This window comes from Pristiophorus japonicus, chromosome 22 (genome assembly GCF_044704955.1).
Source record: "Pristiophorus japonicus isolate sPriJap1 chromosome 22, sPriJap1.hap1, whole genome shotgun sequence".
NCBI classification, from domain to species: Eukaryota; Metazoa; Chordata; class Chondrichthyes; family Pristiophoridae; genus Pristiophorus; species Pristiophorus japonicus.
Window position 1 is genome coordinate 36,178,331 of NC_091998.1, and position 14,408 is coordinate 36,192,738.

At 43.7% G+C, this 14,408-nt stretch overlaps 1 protein-coding gene and 1 long non-coding RNA gene across 8 annotated transcripts in view; one reads left to right on the top strand and one right to left on the bottom strand.

Moving 5' to 3' along the window:
* The window catches only part of LOC139234953 (protein FAM149B1-like), a 143,727-nt gene that overhangs the window by 108,462 nt on the left and 20,857 nt on the right, over positions 1-14,408 (top strand). For 6 of the 7 annotated variants that reach the window (XR_011588370.1, XM_070865932.1, XM_070865937.1 and 3 more), the window contains one exon: positions 12,106-12,187. Coding sequence is in view for 5 of the 7 variants with exons in the window: in XM_070865932.1 (XP_070722033.1) it covers positions 12,106-12,187 (82 nt within the window). In the remaining 2 variants the exon portion in view is untranslated. Of the gene's footprint in view, positions 1-9,893; positions 9,967-12,105; positions 12,188-14,408 lie in introns of those variants that run through there. The other variant, XR_011588371.1, reaches the window with a different exon arrangement.
* Positions 1,456-9,821, bottom strand: LOC139234952 (uncharacterized). The gene is made up of 2 exons (XR_011588369.1): positions 9,174-9,821; positions 1,456-3,968 (listed from the first exon to the last, which is right to left on the bottom strand). It is a non-coding gene; the product is annotated as an uncharacterized lncRNA (long non-coding RNA).

Consider the following 14,408-nt stretch of genomic DNA (forward strand, 5'->3'; position numbering starts at 1 on the left):
AATATGTGAGAAAAACAGCATTGGGGCAGCAGGACAGGGCAGGGTCTGTTGCCCAAATAGGAGTTCTATACACTAATGCACGTAGCATAAGAAATAAAACCAGCAAATTAGAAGCGCAACCCACCATAAATGGTGTGACGTAGTAACCGTCACCAAGACTTGGCTACAAATGGCAGGACTCAGATATCAATATTTCAGGTTATAAGGTCTTTCGAAAGGACAGGGAAATTGGAAAAGGAGGAGAAGTAGCAATATTGAAAGGGGTACCATTATAGCATTACAAAGAGGGAATATCAATATGGGTGAGCAGGCAGTCGAAACACTGTAAAATTGAGGAATAGAAAAAGCTGCAAGACCTTGGTGGGAGTTGTATACCGACCTCCTGATAGCAGTAATAAAGTATTGGGGTGAACAAAATACGGAGATCAGAGAAACTTGTTGCAACCTCAGAGTGGTTATAATGGGAGGCGTTCATTTTCACATAGACTGGGGAAGCAGAACACCTTGAGTCCCAAAGGCAGCAAATTTCTTGAGTGTATTCGGGACAGTTTTCTGGAACAACATGTTCTTGAACCAACAGGAGAGCAGGCCCCATCAGATTTAGTAATGAACCTGAGTTAGTCAATAATCTAACTCATAGTGATCATAACATGACAGAATTCGATATTAGGTTTGAGAGGGAGGAGGGAGAGTCACAAACTCGGGTTTTAACTTTCGGTGAGGTGGACTTTGGACGGATGAGGCAGAAATTGACCACAATAGACTGGGCACAACTATTAATGGATAAAACTGTAGATGAACAGTGCGAGGTGTTGAAAGATATATTTGGTAGAAAACAAGACCCCTAAAGGGCAGGAGTTCTACTTGTGTAATTAACAACCTTGGTCAACAAGAAAAGTGAGAGATAGCATAAAACTGAAAGAAAGGGCTTGTATGAATGCAAAGAACAGTAGCGATCCCACAGATTGGGAGAGATATAAAGATAGCAAAGGAAATAGTAAGAGCTGCAAAAAGGGAATACAAGAAAACACTTGTAAGGGATATCAAGGACAACACTAACGTTTATCATGAGTTTATTAAGAGAAAGAGGGTGGTCCGGAGTAATGAGGGCAGACACAGGTGATACTGTAATTGAAAAATCAGGAAATGGCACACTTTATAAATAGAATTACATCAAACATACAGCAGAGAAACAGGCCATTCGGCCCAATTGGTCCATGCCTCTTCATCCAATCCTCTCACAATAACACTCCATTCCTTTCATGTTCTTGTGTTTATCCAGCTTCCCCTTAAATGCATCTCTGCTATTCGTCTCAACCACTCCCTGTGGTAGTGAGTTCCACATTCTAACCACACTCTGGGTAAAGATGTTTCTTCTGAATTCCCTGTTAGATTTATTAGTGACTGTCGAGGAAATATTTAGCTTAAATTAACTCAGGCGGAGACTTTCAGAAGTTGCTTCGAGAGAAGTTTATTACTAAAGCTAACAAGATATCTTGGAGAGCTTGCTTGGACCGTACCAAGGCAGAACTCTGTCGTACAAGCAAATTGCACTTATCTTTATACAGAAATTGAATACAGAAATAGAAAAGGAATCTTTATTCATTAGTCCCGCGAGTACAAAGGTCGTTTCGGGAGGTACACACTCTATCTGTCCTTGCATAGTTTTTCTCTGTTCACAGTCTAATAAGCAGAATCAAAGGAGACTCCCTTTTAATACCAGATAGTCATTTAATTGCATCTGTAAGTTTCAAGGCTAAAAAGCGTGGCTATTTTCTAGTCTTATTATTTCTTTAAGCATAGCTAATAAAAAGAATTTAACCCTTCCCTCTTTCATAAGCCATGGATTCATAGATTCTTTCTTCCACAATTCCCTCCTTGTTGATCTTTTTATTTTTTAGATCAACACAATTTCCTATATTTTCTTCTTTAGCAAAAGGGGGTGTATACCCTTCCGGATAGGGTCGCATTTGGAGATAATCGTCTTCATCAACCTTTTCCTCTAAGCGACTTAACCTTCCTTTCATGCATACACCTTTTCTTTCTATTTCGGAGAGCAGGCCTATTACTTGACTAATTACGTTTTTTAATTTTATCCACATTCCGCAAAGGATTATTAATAATACAAGCATAACCACACCTACGATTACTATGGGGTGTATAGCGAGCTTCAGTACTGCTGTAGCTCTTGGGGACCATCCGGTAAACACATCCCACCAGTGGTGTACTGTCAAAGAGGTGACTTCATCTGCGATTCTCACTAGCTGCCCCTTCTTGTAACTCATCAAATTGTGCAGTCTGGTCAAATTAATTACAGGGGGTAAGGGTTCAATCTTGTGCATAGACAGATATTTTTCTTCATTTTGCCACTGCCCAAAGGTATAAGTTCTTTTTACTTCAGGGTCATACAGGGTGAAGACTCTTCTCACGCATTTATTAATGGGGGGTTTATACAAAATTCCATCCAGATTACAACTGGTATTTCTTTTTTTTTTGAGGGCTAATGGTTAAATTAAGAAGCTTATCTCTTTTGTTAATTTCCAGCAACCTTTCCCATGTGTTAGCATGGAAGGATAATATTTTCCGTTCTAACTCGGCTCTTAATAGCTGTCTGATCATTTCTTTTGAACAGGCAATGTGTGTACTTGTTTACTCCCTGTTGTTCTTTCATTAGGTTCTCTATTTCCTTCTCTATCCCTTCATTCTGTTCCCAGGTCATTTCATTTATGACGTAACCTGATATCTGTAATTGCTGTAATCCTTCATCCCAGGCATTTCTGATTTTTATATCTTCCCCTACCAGTCCTCCGACGGCCTGGATTTTATTTTGTAGGGTCTCGATATCCATGGAGTTCAATGCTCCTATTCCTGCTCCCGTTCCACCTAACACAGTCTCTAACACATCCCGTTTCTTTCTTTGGGGTCTTTCTTTTTCAAAAGATACCTTAACACTGGTTGTGTGGCAACCATCTTCTTTCTTTGGGGGATATTTAATTCGTATTGTTAGATTTAATACACCTGGGGATCTTACCACTGGGATGCAAGTGGTCAGTATCCTTTTTAGATGTCCCGGGTCTCGGTCTTCTAGGTGGCCGGATTCTTTTACTGACCATTTTACCACAAATGGGTCTCCTCCATTCACTGGGGTGTTATTCATGCACACCATCCGCTGCCCATCTCCCATACCTGTAAATAAATAACGGAGGAAGTCTTTTTTCTCGTCCGGCCCTCCTATGTGCATCCATCTCTTGTTTTTCCCTGTGCTCCAGGTACACCTCATCCACACATCGGCCTGGAATTCTATTAACAACTGATACCCTTTCCCCAATATAAACTGGAATTCCCCTCTTTCTTCCTTCATTCCACATGCCTCACATCGTGGCGTAAAATTCCCTACTTTACAACTTTGGCCTACTGGGCATATAAAATTGCCTTGCTGCCTCATACTATTACTTCTTTCCCATACCATATTTCCCTTCCATACTCTTCCTTCTTTTAGGACTTCTTCCTCCTGCCGGGAGTTCCCTGTCGCTAAAATGATCAGTATACCTAACGTCCATTTATAATTTTTCCAAGAGTCCCTTCCCATCTTCCCTTTCTTGTTTGTTTCTATACCACTCTTGAAATAAGTCGTTACAATAACAACACGTCCACACGATAGTAACAGTGACCCAAATAATAAAGGCCCAAACTTGCACACAAATGAGCTCTGACATTCGTCCGTGAATTTTGTGCAATAATTTAAAGTCCAAATATTTAATACAAGAGCAGGTACAGTTCTTTCAGCGAGAAGATGGCTTTTTTCTTAGTTGGGCGACCGCAGTATGCCCTGGTTCAATGCCTTTTCCTTCGGCTGTAATTCGTCGGGGAAATGATATTTACAGCGGGTTGCATGCACCCAGTTCGGGTGCTTTTCCAACTTCAAAGCGGTTCATGTTGTGAGAATTATCTGATACAGTCCTTTCCACCTTGGAGAAAAGGATTCTTTATTTAATGTTTTTACTAACACTTGATCTCCAGGTCTGAAAGGGTGCATATTTCCTTCCGACGGGGGCACCTGTGTCTGCTTTATTTGTTCATGCAGACTTCTTGCTATTTCACACATGGCCTGAGCATACTTTAGTGATTTTTCATCGTTCCAAATTAATGCTATTTTTTCATCTGTCAGTGGTGGTTTTACGCCAGTAGGCATTGGTCTTCCCAATAAGGCTTCATGTGGTGTCAAATCAGTGTTTCGGTTTTTCTGGTTTCTCATTGTATACAATACTAATGGTAAGGCTTCTGGCCACTTCAGTCCAGTCTCCTGACATACCTTGGTAAGGGTAGATTTTATTATCCCATTTACTCTTTCTACCATTCCTGAGGACTGTGGCTGATATGGTATATGTAACTTCCACTGGAACCCTAACGCTTCTGCAAGGTTCTGCACTATTTTTCCGGTGAAGTGGGTTCCCCTATCACTGTTGATTCCCATAGGTATCCCATATCTTGGTACTATTTCTTTAAATAGAATTGTTACTACTGTTCGGGCATCGTCTTTCCTAGTGGCGTACGCTTCTACCCACCTTGTGAACATATCTACTATGACTAATAGATACTTAAGACCTGATACTGGAGGCATGTGGACAAAGTCAATTTGCAAATTTTCAAAGGGCATACTTGGTTGGGGTAGATGATCATATCCAGCAGGTGTTTTACCTCTTATTTTGTTGACAAATTTGGCATGTCCTAGCAACTTTCTCAATTACTACTGTTATTCCTGGTGCATACCACTGTGCATTAATAGCATGTATCATCCCTCCTTTGCCCATGTGAGCCTGACCGTGTGCTAGGCGAGACAGGGGCAAAAATAGAGATCTAGGGCAAACAGTTCGCCCATCAGGGTGATACCAAATGTCGTTTTTTAGAAAACAACCCTGGTTTTCCCAAGTTCTTCCTTCCTGCATGGTAACTTGTTGTTGGGCTGTTTTAAGCTGTTGGATGTCAAGTACCTGTGGAGGGGAAACTGAGACTGCTTGAAGGCAGTATGCCTTTGCCGAAGCGGCCTGTTTGGCTGCCTCGTCAGCCCTCCTATTTCCTACTGATACTTCATCCTCACCGGTTGTGTGAGCTGCACATTTGATAACGGCTACCTTACTTGGCAACTGAATGGCGTCTAATAGATTAAGCACCAGTTGAGAGTGCTTAATATGCTTTCCACCAGAGGTGATAAAGCCTCTGTTTTTCCATAGTTGTCCAAAATCATGGACCACACCGAATGCATATCTAGAATCAGTATAGATATTAACAGTTTGATCTTTAGCTATTATACAAGCTCTAGTGAGGGCAAACAATTCAGCAGCCTGAGCCAAGGTTCCGGGAGGCAGGGCGAATGCTTCAACAGTTTCGTAGGGATTTACAATAGCATAGCCTGCCAAAAACAAATCATCCGACGGCCTATGTGATGATCCATCCGTATAGAGAATAAGATCAGGATTGTCCATGGGCTCTGTGAGCAAATCTGGTCTTGGTAAGGTGGCTACTTCCACCGTTAACAGACAATCATGCTGGTCTGGATCCTCTACTTCTTTAGTAGGAAGAAAGGTGGCTGGGTTCACTACCGGTGCACGTCGAAAGGTATAGTTAGGGTGTGTAAGGTATAGTAATACTTCATAACCTGTTCTTCGAGACGCTGTAAAGTGTTGTGTGGCAGCTGAATTCAAAAGTAATAACACAGCATGGGCTGTAATGACAGTACATGGATGATCCAAGACAATAGGTACCGACTTCTCCACCATGACCGCAGTAGCAGCTACAGCACGTAGACAGACATGCGGGCATTCCCCTTACTACTGGAGGCAGTAAAACCGAATAATAAGCAACTGGTCTATTTCCCCCACCATGTTCTTGGGTTAGTACTGCTGTTGCAAATCCTTCTTTTTCATTCACATGCATCTGAAAGGGTTTACCATAATTCGGAAGTCCCAACGCCGGAGCATGAGTAATGGCTTTCTTTAACTGTTTAAATGCCTCCTCTCTCTCTCTGGGGTCCACTCCACCTTGGGTGGGGCATCATTTAGGGCAGCTGATCTTAGGACCGCATCCCATTCTCGATAATCGGGGATCCATTGTCTACAGTACCCAACCATCCCCAAAAATGACAAGATATCCTTCTTTGTCTTTGGTATGGTGGCCCTTTGAATTGTCTGAATTCTTTCTGGTCCTAGCTGCCTTTGCCCTTGAGATATGTAAAAACCCAGGTACTGGACTTGAGTCTGACAAAATTGTAACTTTTGTAACGACACTCGGTGCCCTCTTTCACATAGGTGCTGTAACAGTTTCAGGGAATCTTGCATGCACCTGTATCCGTGGCTGGAAGCCACAAGCAAATCGTCCGCATACTGCAGCAGTACAGACTGGTCTGATAATGAACAGTCTTCGAGGTCTCTTTTTACTGCTGCTGCATATACTGCGGGGCTTTCGGTGTATCCTTGGGGCAACCTGATCCATGTGTACTGCTGTTTCTTGTGGGTGAAAGCAAACAGATACTGACTCTCTTGATTTAACGGGATGGAGAAAAAAGCTGAACACAGGTCTATTACAGTAAAGACAGTTGCTGTTGGTGGTATAGCAGATAGTATAATGTTGGTGTCCGGTACCACAGGGGTGATAGGGACTACAATCTTATTAATAGCTCTCAAATCTTGCACAAATCTCCATTCATTCGGCCTATTAACCTTTGGTATGGGCAGTATCGGAGTGTTACACGGGCTCTGGGTCTTTTCTAAAACTCCTTGTTCCAACAATGCAGAAATGACTGGCTCTATCCCATTTTCTGCCTCTGGGGGCAGTCTGTACTGCCTAATGCTTGGTAACACGGTGTTCTTTATTAATTGTACCCGATGGGGTACTGCAGAATGTACTTGCCCAACATGATTCTTATGCTTTGCCCAAAGTTCAGAAGATACTTGATTCAATGCCATTGGCAGCTTAGGGCTTGGTTGTTCTGGGGGTTGCTGTTTTTCAAAAGTGGAGGCATGATTTTTACCTTTCCACTGGAGAATCCCCCTGTTGTGGGTGATAAAGTCTATCTGAACACTTTGCAATTTTATTACTGCCCAAGGTTGATAGCCGTGTTGCTGTTTTTCTCTTTCTATTCCTACAATCATCGGACCTATATCTTCAGGTTTCGCTGGCGGTTTTACAGCCAAGGTCAGATGGGGTGTCGAGTTCGCTTCCCTAAACCGCTGTTGCTGTAAGGGTGTCAAATCGATGGCTACCCCCAATCCTTCTGGTCCAAAATAAATGCGGGGCGTAGCTTCTACTATTTCTTCTCTATTTAAAAAGGATTGTACCAAACACTGGTAAGTTTCAGCTTTTTGACGAGTGTACCAGGCTGTACAGTGAAGCTGAACTGCCTCAAAGCTTGTCAAAATTATATACATCAATTCTTCAGTATTAGAGTCAAATTTAGCTTTTAAGTTTTGTATAACTTCATGTATCAAGGGGGAATAGAAGTTGCCAATCAATTGCCAACAATAGAGGGCAGCCTTTTCTTTGTTATCCTCCCTTTTCTCTTTTTTTTAATCCCATTAAAGAACTGATGAATATTATTTGGAGGGAGCTCCATGTACATTCCTTCCTTTGTGCAATAAATTGTGGCTCCTAGTTTGCACAAAGTCTGTCTTCCCAATAAAGGGAGCGGTGTTGTTTTAGAGACTATCAAAGTCTCATCATTAACTGATTGTCCTTCAATTATCAATTTGGTAGGTTCAGATAAAAATTATTTCATGGGGATACCGGCCACACCCATACTTAAGACGGTGGTGTTGCTTACAGGTAATCCCACAGAGGATGGTACAGAAGACATAGTAGCACCGGTATCCACCAGGAACTTTACATAAGTGTCTCCTACTTTTACTACTGCCAGAGGGTTTTCTTCTATGTCTGCCGATAAGCGGAGGGCTGCCGCCTGTACCACTAAGCCTCCGGGGCATCCCTATGCTGATTATTCTGTGCCTGTCCTCGTCCCTTTTGCTGATTTACTGACCTGTTTTAGCCATATTTTCCTTATAGGTAAATAGTCCCTCTCTATCCATGTTAGCCAGTACTGTAACTGTCTCTTTCCAACTTTTTCCTTGCCAGTCCAAAACCCTTATTTTGTATGTTCTTGCTTGTTGTGGCAACATACAATTTAACAAGGTTTGCACTGCCAAAGGTTCATTTTGATCCATTGGTATTCCTGCATGCTCGTTCCAACTATTTTTCCATCTGCCTGCAAAATCTATTCTTCTGCTTTCTGCAAGCAGCGGGTGACTTCCCCTATATCTCCATGCTTTTTAGCTCCCTTTAATAAATGGTACAGGTTTGCTCAAGCCAGTTGTGAAAGGCTACTGGCCCCTTAACAGGATTAGGGGCAGCTGATATCATATCCCGAGCTTCTCCCGGTGTCCAGGGCTTTAGGACAGCCGTTGTTCTGATCATTACACGGGGGCTTGTGTTGTGGGGGTAGTGGAGGAATCGGCCTGTCTTATCCAGCTGAGCGGCCACGATGTCTATAATCTCCTGCCAATCATCCGGCTTGGTGGTTGGAAGACGGGGGTATAAGCCGACAGGGGAAGCGGTCAAAACCGGGGCACTTGGGGGGCTGTAAGAGGGAGGGGGCTTCTCCTTACCCTCCTCCTCTTTCTTTTTATTTTTAGGGGCTGGTGCCTCTTTGCCACCTCTGTCCATTTTTTAAAACAATTCTCCATATAATCTTTATCCCAACTGGGGTCCCCCGCCCCATCTTTGGTGGTCTGTCTCCATTCCTCAATTAAGGACAATTTAAAACTTCCTCCATATGGCCAATCCCCATCAGACCAACCGTACAAATCGCTACTAAACGTTACCGCGTATCTGTCGTCTCCCGTTTCTTTAATTACAGTGTCCGCCTGCGAGCCGGGCGGCACAATGGGATCTCCTACCTTCTCTCGTTGCTTTACTACCTTACTGATTCTTTTCTCAGTCTTAGGATGTACTTTCATTCTTTCAGTTGAGAGGTCGTCCTTCTTTCCTTTTCTAGGAGCTGGGCGCGAGTGCCCTGCTCGACTAGAGCCGTTTCCCATTCTTCCAGGTGCAACGTCTCGCGATCTTTTCTGAAATGAGAGTTAGGACAATCCTACAAAATATACAATAATTTACAAAGCGCTCACCGGTGTTCTCTTTTCTGCTCAGCTCGGGGTCTCCTTTTGCCTTTTTGTTATTTTAGCTTCTTAGCGGTAGCTACCTTATGCCTCACCCCCTAGGGGATCTCGGCGGCCCGTCCCCCTTTCAGCTAGGACGGCCTAGGCACCTTCCTCCTTTCAGCTAGGAAGGTCCTTAAAATTCCTCTTTTCTCTTTAAAAGTTAAATTTAGTTCTTTTGGATCTCGTTTTTTTTTTAGAGATCCTGCTGGACTACGCCAGAATCTGTCGAGGAAATATTTAGCTTAAATTAACTCAGGCGGAGACTTTCAGAAGTTGCTTCGAGAGAAGTTTATTAGTAAAGCTAACAAGATATCTTGGAGAGCTTGCTTGGACCGTACCAAGGCAGAACTCTGTCGTACAAGCAAATTGCACTTATCTTTATACAGAAATTGAATACAGAAATAGAAAAGGAATCTTATTCATTAGTCCCGCGAGTACAAAGGTCGTTTCGGGAGGTACACACTCTATCTGTCCTTGCATTGTTTTTCTCTGTTCACAGTCTAATAAGCAGAATCAAAGGAGACTCCCTTTTAATACCAGATAGTCATTTAATTGCATCTGTAAGTTTCAAGGCTAAAAAGCGTGGCTATTTTCTAGTCTTATTATTTCTTTAAGCATAGCTAATAAAAGGAATTTAACCCTTCCCTCTTTCATAAGCCATGGATTCATAGATTCTTTCTTCCACAGTGACTATCTTATATTGATGGCACCTAGCTTTGGTCTTCCCACAAGTGGAAATATCCTCTCTAATAATAAACAGGTAATGCAGAAAATAATGAGACTAAATATAGACAAAACTCCAGGGCCTGATGGTTTCCACCCTAAGGTATAAAAGAAGTAGGTGAGGAAATTGTAGATGCTTTAGTCATGATCTTCCAAATTCTCTTAATGCAGGAAATGTCCCCTTGGATTGGAAAATTGCCCATGTCATTCTATTATTTAAGACGGGTGAGAGAGATAAAGTAGAAAAGTATAGGCCTATTAGTCTAATATCTGTTGTAGGGACGTTACTAGGGACAGTGTGACTGGGCATTTGGACAAATACACACTGGTGCAGAGAGCCAGCTTTGATTTGTAACGGGTAAGTCAAGTCTAATGAACCTAGTTCAATTTTTTGAGGAGGTAACCAATAGTCTATGAATATTACATATCTGGACTTCCAGAAGGCATTCAGTAAGGTTCCACATAAGAGACTTTATCAAAAATGAGGGTGCATTGAATTCTAGGCAACCTATTGACATGGGTAGGGAGTTGGTTAGGAGGTAGAAGATAGAGAGTATTGTGCATCACCATCTTCATCGATGGCAGAGCCCAGCACGTTAGTGAAAAAGAAAAGGATGAAGCGTTCACAACCATCTTCATCCAGAAACGCCGAGAGAATTATCCATTCTGAGGTCCCCACTGTCACAGATGCCAGTCTTCATCCAATTTGTGATTCACTCCACCTGATACTAAGCAATGGCTGAGTGCACTGGATACAGCAAAGGTTGCAGTGCTGAAGACGTGCTCCAAATCTAGCTGTGCCTCCAGACAAGCTGTTCTAGTACAGCTACAACACTGGCATCTATCTGACAAAGTGAAAATTGCCCAGATATGTCCTGTCCACAAATCTAATCTGGCCAATTACCCATCAGTCCCATCAGTCTACTCTCAATTATCAGCAAAGTGATGGAAGGTGTAGTCACCAGTGGTATCAAGCGGCACTTACTCACCAATAACCTACTTGTTGATGCTCAATTTGTGTTCTGCCAGGACCACTCGGCTACCGACCTCATTACAGCCTTGGTCCAAATATGGACAAAAGAACTGAATTCCAGAGGTGAGATGAGAGAAACTGCCCTTGGCATTATTCGACCGACTATGGCACCAAGGAGCCCCAGTAAAATTTAAGTCAACGGGAATCGGGGGGAAAACTCTCCACTGGCTGGAGTCATACCTAGCACAAAGGAAGATGGTTGAGGTTGTTGGAGAATAATCATCTCATCCCCAGAGCATTGCTGCAGGAGTCTTCAGGGCAATGTCCTAGGCCATCAACATCCTGGGAGTTACCATTGACCAGAAATTTACTGGACCAGCCACATAAATACTGTGGCTACAAGAGCAGGTCAGAGGCTGGGTATTCTGCGGCGAGTGTCTCACCTCCTGACTCCCTAAAGCCTTTCCACCATCTACAAGGCACAAATCAGGAGTGTGATGGTATACGCTCCACTTGCCTGGATGTTTACAGCTCCAACAACACTCAAGAATCTCAACACCATCCAGGGCAAAGCAGCCCGCTTGATCACCCCATCTACCACTTAAACATTTACTCCCTCCATCACCGACGCATCGTGGCAGCAGTGTGTACCATTTATGGACGGAGGGGGGGCGTGGAACGGAGGGGGGGGAAGGGATGGGTGGGTGGAACGGAGGGGGGGGTGAAACGGTGGGGGGGAGGGGGAGTGGAGTGGAGGGGAGGGGGGGTGGGTTGGAACGGAGGGAGGGAGGGAGAGGGGGTGGAACGGAGGGAGGGAGGGGAGGTGGAACGGAGGGAGGGAGGGAGGGGAGGTGGAACGGAGGGAGGGGGGGTGGAACAGAGGGAGGGGGGAGGGGGGTGGAACAGTGGAGGGGAGGGAGGGTGGAACAGTGGAGGGGAGGGGGGGTGGGGAGGGGAGGGGGGTGGAACGGAGGGGAGGGGGGGTGGAGTGGAGGGGAGGGATGGGTGAAGGGTGGATGGAACGGGGCGGGTTCGGGATAAGGAATGTTGTCCTGAAGGCTGCATGCTTTTATTTTGATCAGCTCAGTGATTGTATTATTGCTATAGTAATCACTAATTGTTTACAGAATGGTCACTTCCAGGACTCAGTGACGCAATACGCGACAGTAATAACAAATATTGTATTCCTGTGGTCTTTTCCAGTCAGATATTTCTTACCACCGGTCCTTCACAGCTCTGGATTATGCTCATCAGTCACGCACTGGCAGGAGATCTGCAGGGTCAGGTAAATTCCTGGTGTGATGTTTTACAACTTAACTTCCATTTGTAGATCTCTTGCTCTCCCCTACCTTGCCTCTGAAGTGGCAAAGAAGCACCCTGCAAGATAATTCGTCCTGCAGACAGAAGGACTGAATGTGTAAAGGCACTGCCTGATATCCAGTCCCACAGACACAGGTGGCGAAAGAAAGATGAACTTGCATTAAGAGAGTACATTTCGCAATCTCAGCATGTCCCAAGCACTTCACAGCCAACTAAGTACTTTTATACTGGAGAATCTAATAAAAAGCTTCAGGATAAACTGTCAGAAAAAGAGTGTGAGTTGGAAGTTCTAAAACTGGACACGGAATTGCAAGAAAAAGCTGTAGAAGCCAAAATAGCTGAAAAGGCTGCAGGTACATTTTCATAGAAACATAGAAACATAGAAAATAGGTGCAGGAGCAGGCCATTCAGCCCTTCTAGCCTGCACCGCCATTCAATGAGTTCATGGCTGAACATGAAACTTCAGTACCCCCTTCCTGCTTTCTCGCCATAACCCTTGATCCCCCGAGTAGTAAGGACTTCATCTAACTCCCTTTTGAATATATTTAGTGAATTAGCCTCAACTACTTTCTGTGGTAGAGAATTCCACAGGTTCACCACTCTCTGGGTGAAGAAGTTTCTCCTCATCTCGGTCCTAAATGGCTTACCCCTTATCCTCAGACTGTGACCCCTGGTTCTGGACTTCCCCAACATTGGGAACATTCTTTCTGCATCTAACCTGTCTAAACCCGTCAGAATTTTAAACGTTTCTATGAGGTCCCCTCTCATTCTTCTGAACTCCAGTGAATACAAGCCCAGTTGATCCAATCTTTCTTGATAGGTCAGTCCCGCCATCCCGGGAATCAGTCTGGTGAACCTTCGCTGCACTCCCTCAATAGCAAGAATGTCCTTCCTCAAGTTAGGAGACCAAAACTGTACACAATACTCCAGGTGTGGCCTCACCAAGGCCCTGTACAACTGTAGCAACACCTCCCTGCCCCTGTATTCAAATCCCCTCGCTATGAAGGCCAACATGCCATTTGCTTTCTTAACCGCCTGCTGTACCTGTATGCTAACCTTCAATGACTGATGTACCATGACACCCAGGTCTCGTTGCACCTTCCCTTTTCCTAATCTGTCACCATTCAGATAATAGTCTGTCTCTCTGTTTTTACCACCAAAGTGGATAACCTCACATTTATCCACATTATACTTCATCTGCCATGCATTTGCCCACTCACCTAACCTATCCAAGTCACTCTGCAGCCTAATAGCATCCTCCTCGCAGCTCACACTGCCACCCAACTTAGTATCATCCGCAAATTTGGAGATACTGCATTTAATCCCCTCGTCTAAATCATTAATGTACAATGTAAACAGCTGGGGCCCCAGCACAGAACCTTGCGGCACTCCACTAGTCACTGCCTGCCATTCTGAAAAGTACCCGTTTACTCCTACTCTTTGCTTCCTGTCTGACAACCAGTTCTCAATCCACGTCAGCACACTACCCCCAATCCCATGTGCTTTAACTTTGCACATTAAGCTCTTGTGTGGGACCTTGTCGAAAGCCTTCTGAAAGTCCAAATATACCACATCAACTGGTTCTCCTTTGTCCACTTTACTGGAAACATCCTCAAAAAATTCCAGAAGATTTGTCAAGCATGATTTCCCTTTCACAAATCCATGCTGACTTGGACCTATCATGTCACCATTTTCCAGATGCACTGGTTCAGTGGTTTGTTGGGTGGATGTGCAAGAAGCTGTTACAATTTGACATGATGCCGTGAAATATTACCTGTTTTTGCTAAAGGTGTGAGGGTTTAAAGTTTTTGGCAGTTTTAAGTGACATATAAAATGAGTAATTCTGGGATCCTGGTACCAACATGCTGTGCTGCTTTACCTGAATTCATACTGATATTGGCATTAAATGCATTGTTAACACCATGTCAATTCAATCACAAAAGAAGCTGTTTGTTTTGTTGAAAGACCTTGAGTCAACAAGAGAGAATAATGATTACCAGTGCCTTTACCCTCCATCCAGCAGTTCAAACATCGCTTATTGTTTTAACTGGTTCAAAGCATCACAGCATCCTTTGTTTGGATGTATTCAAACTTATCTACAACTGAGCCCATTCTTTCAGAAGTACCAGCCCATATGATACCAACAATATAACTAGCTAAAGTCAAGCATTTGTAGTTCGAATTTA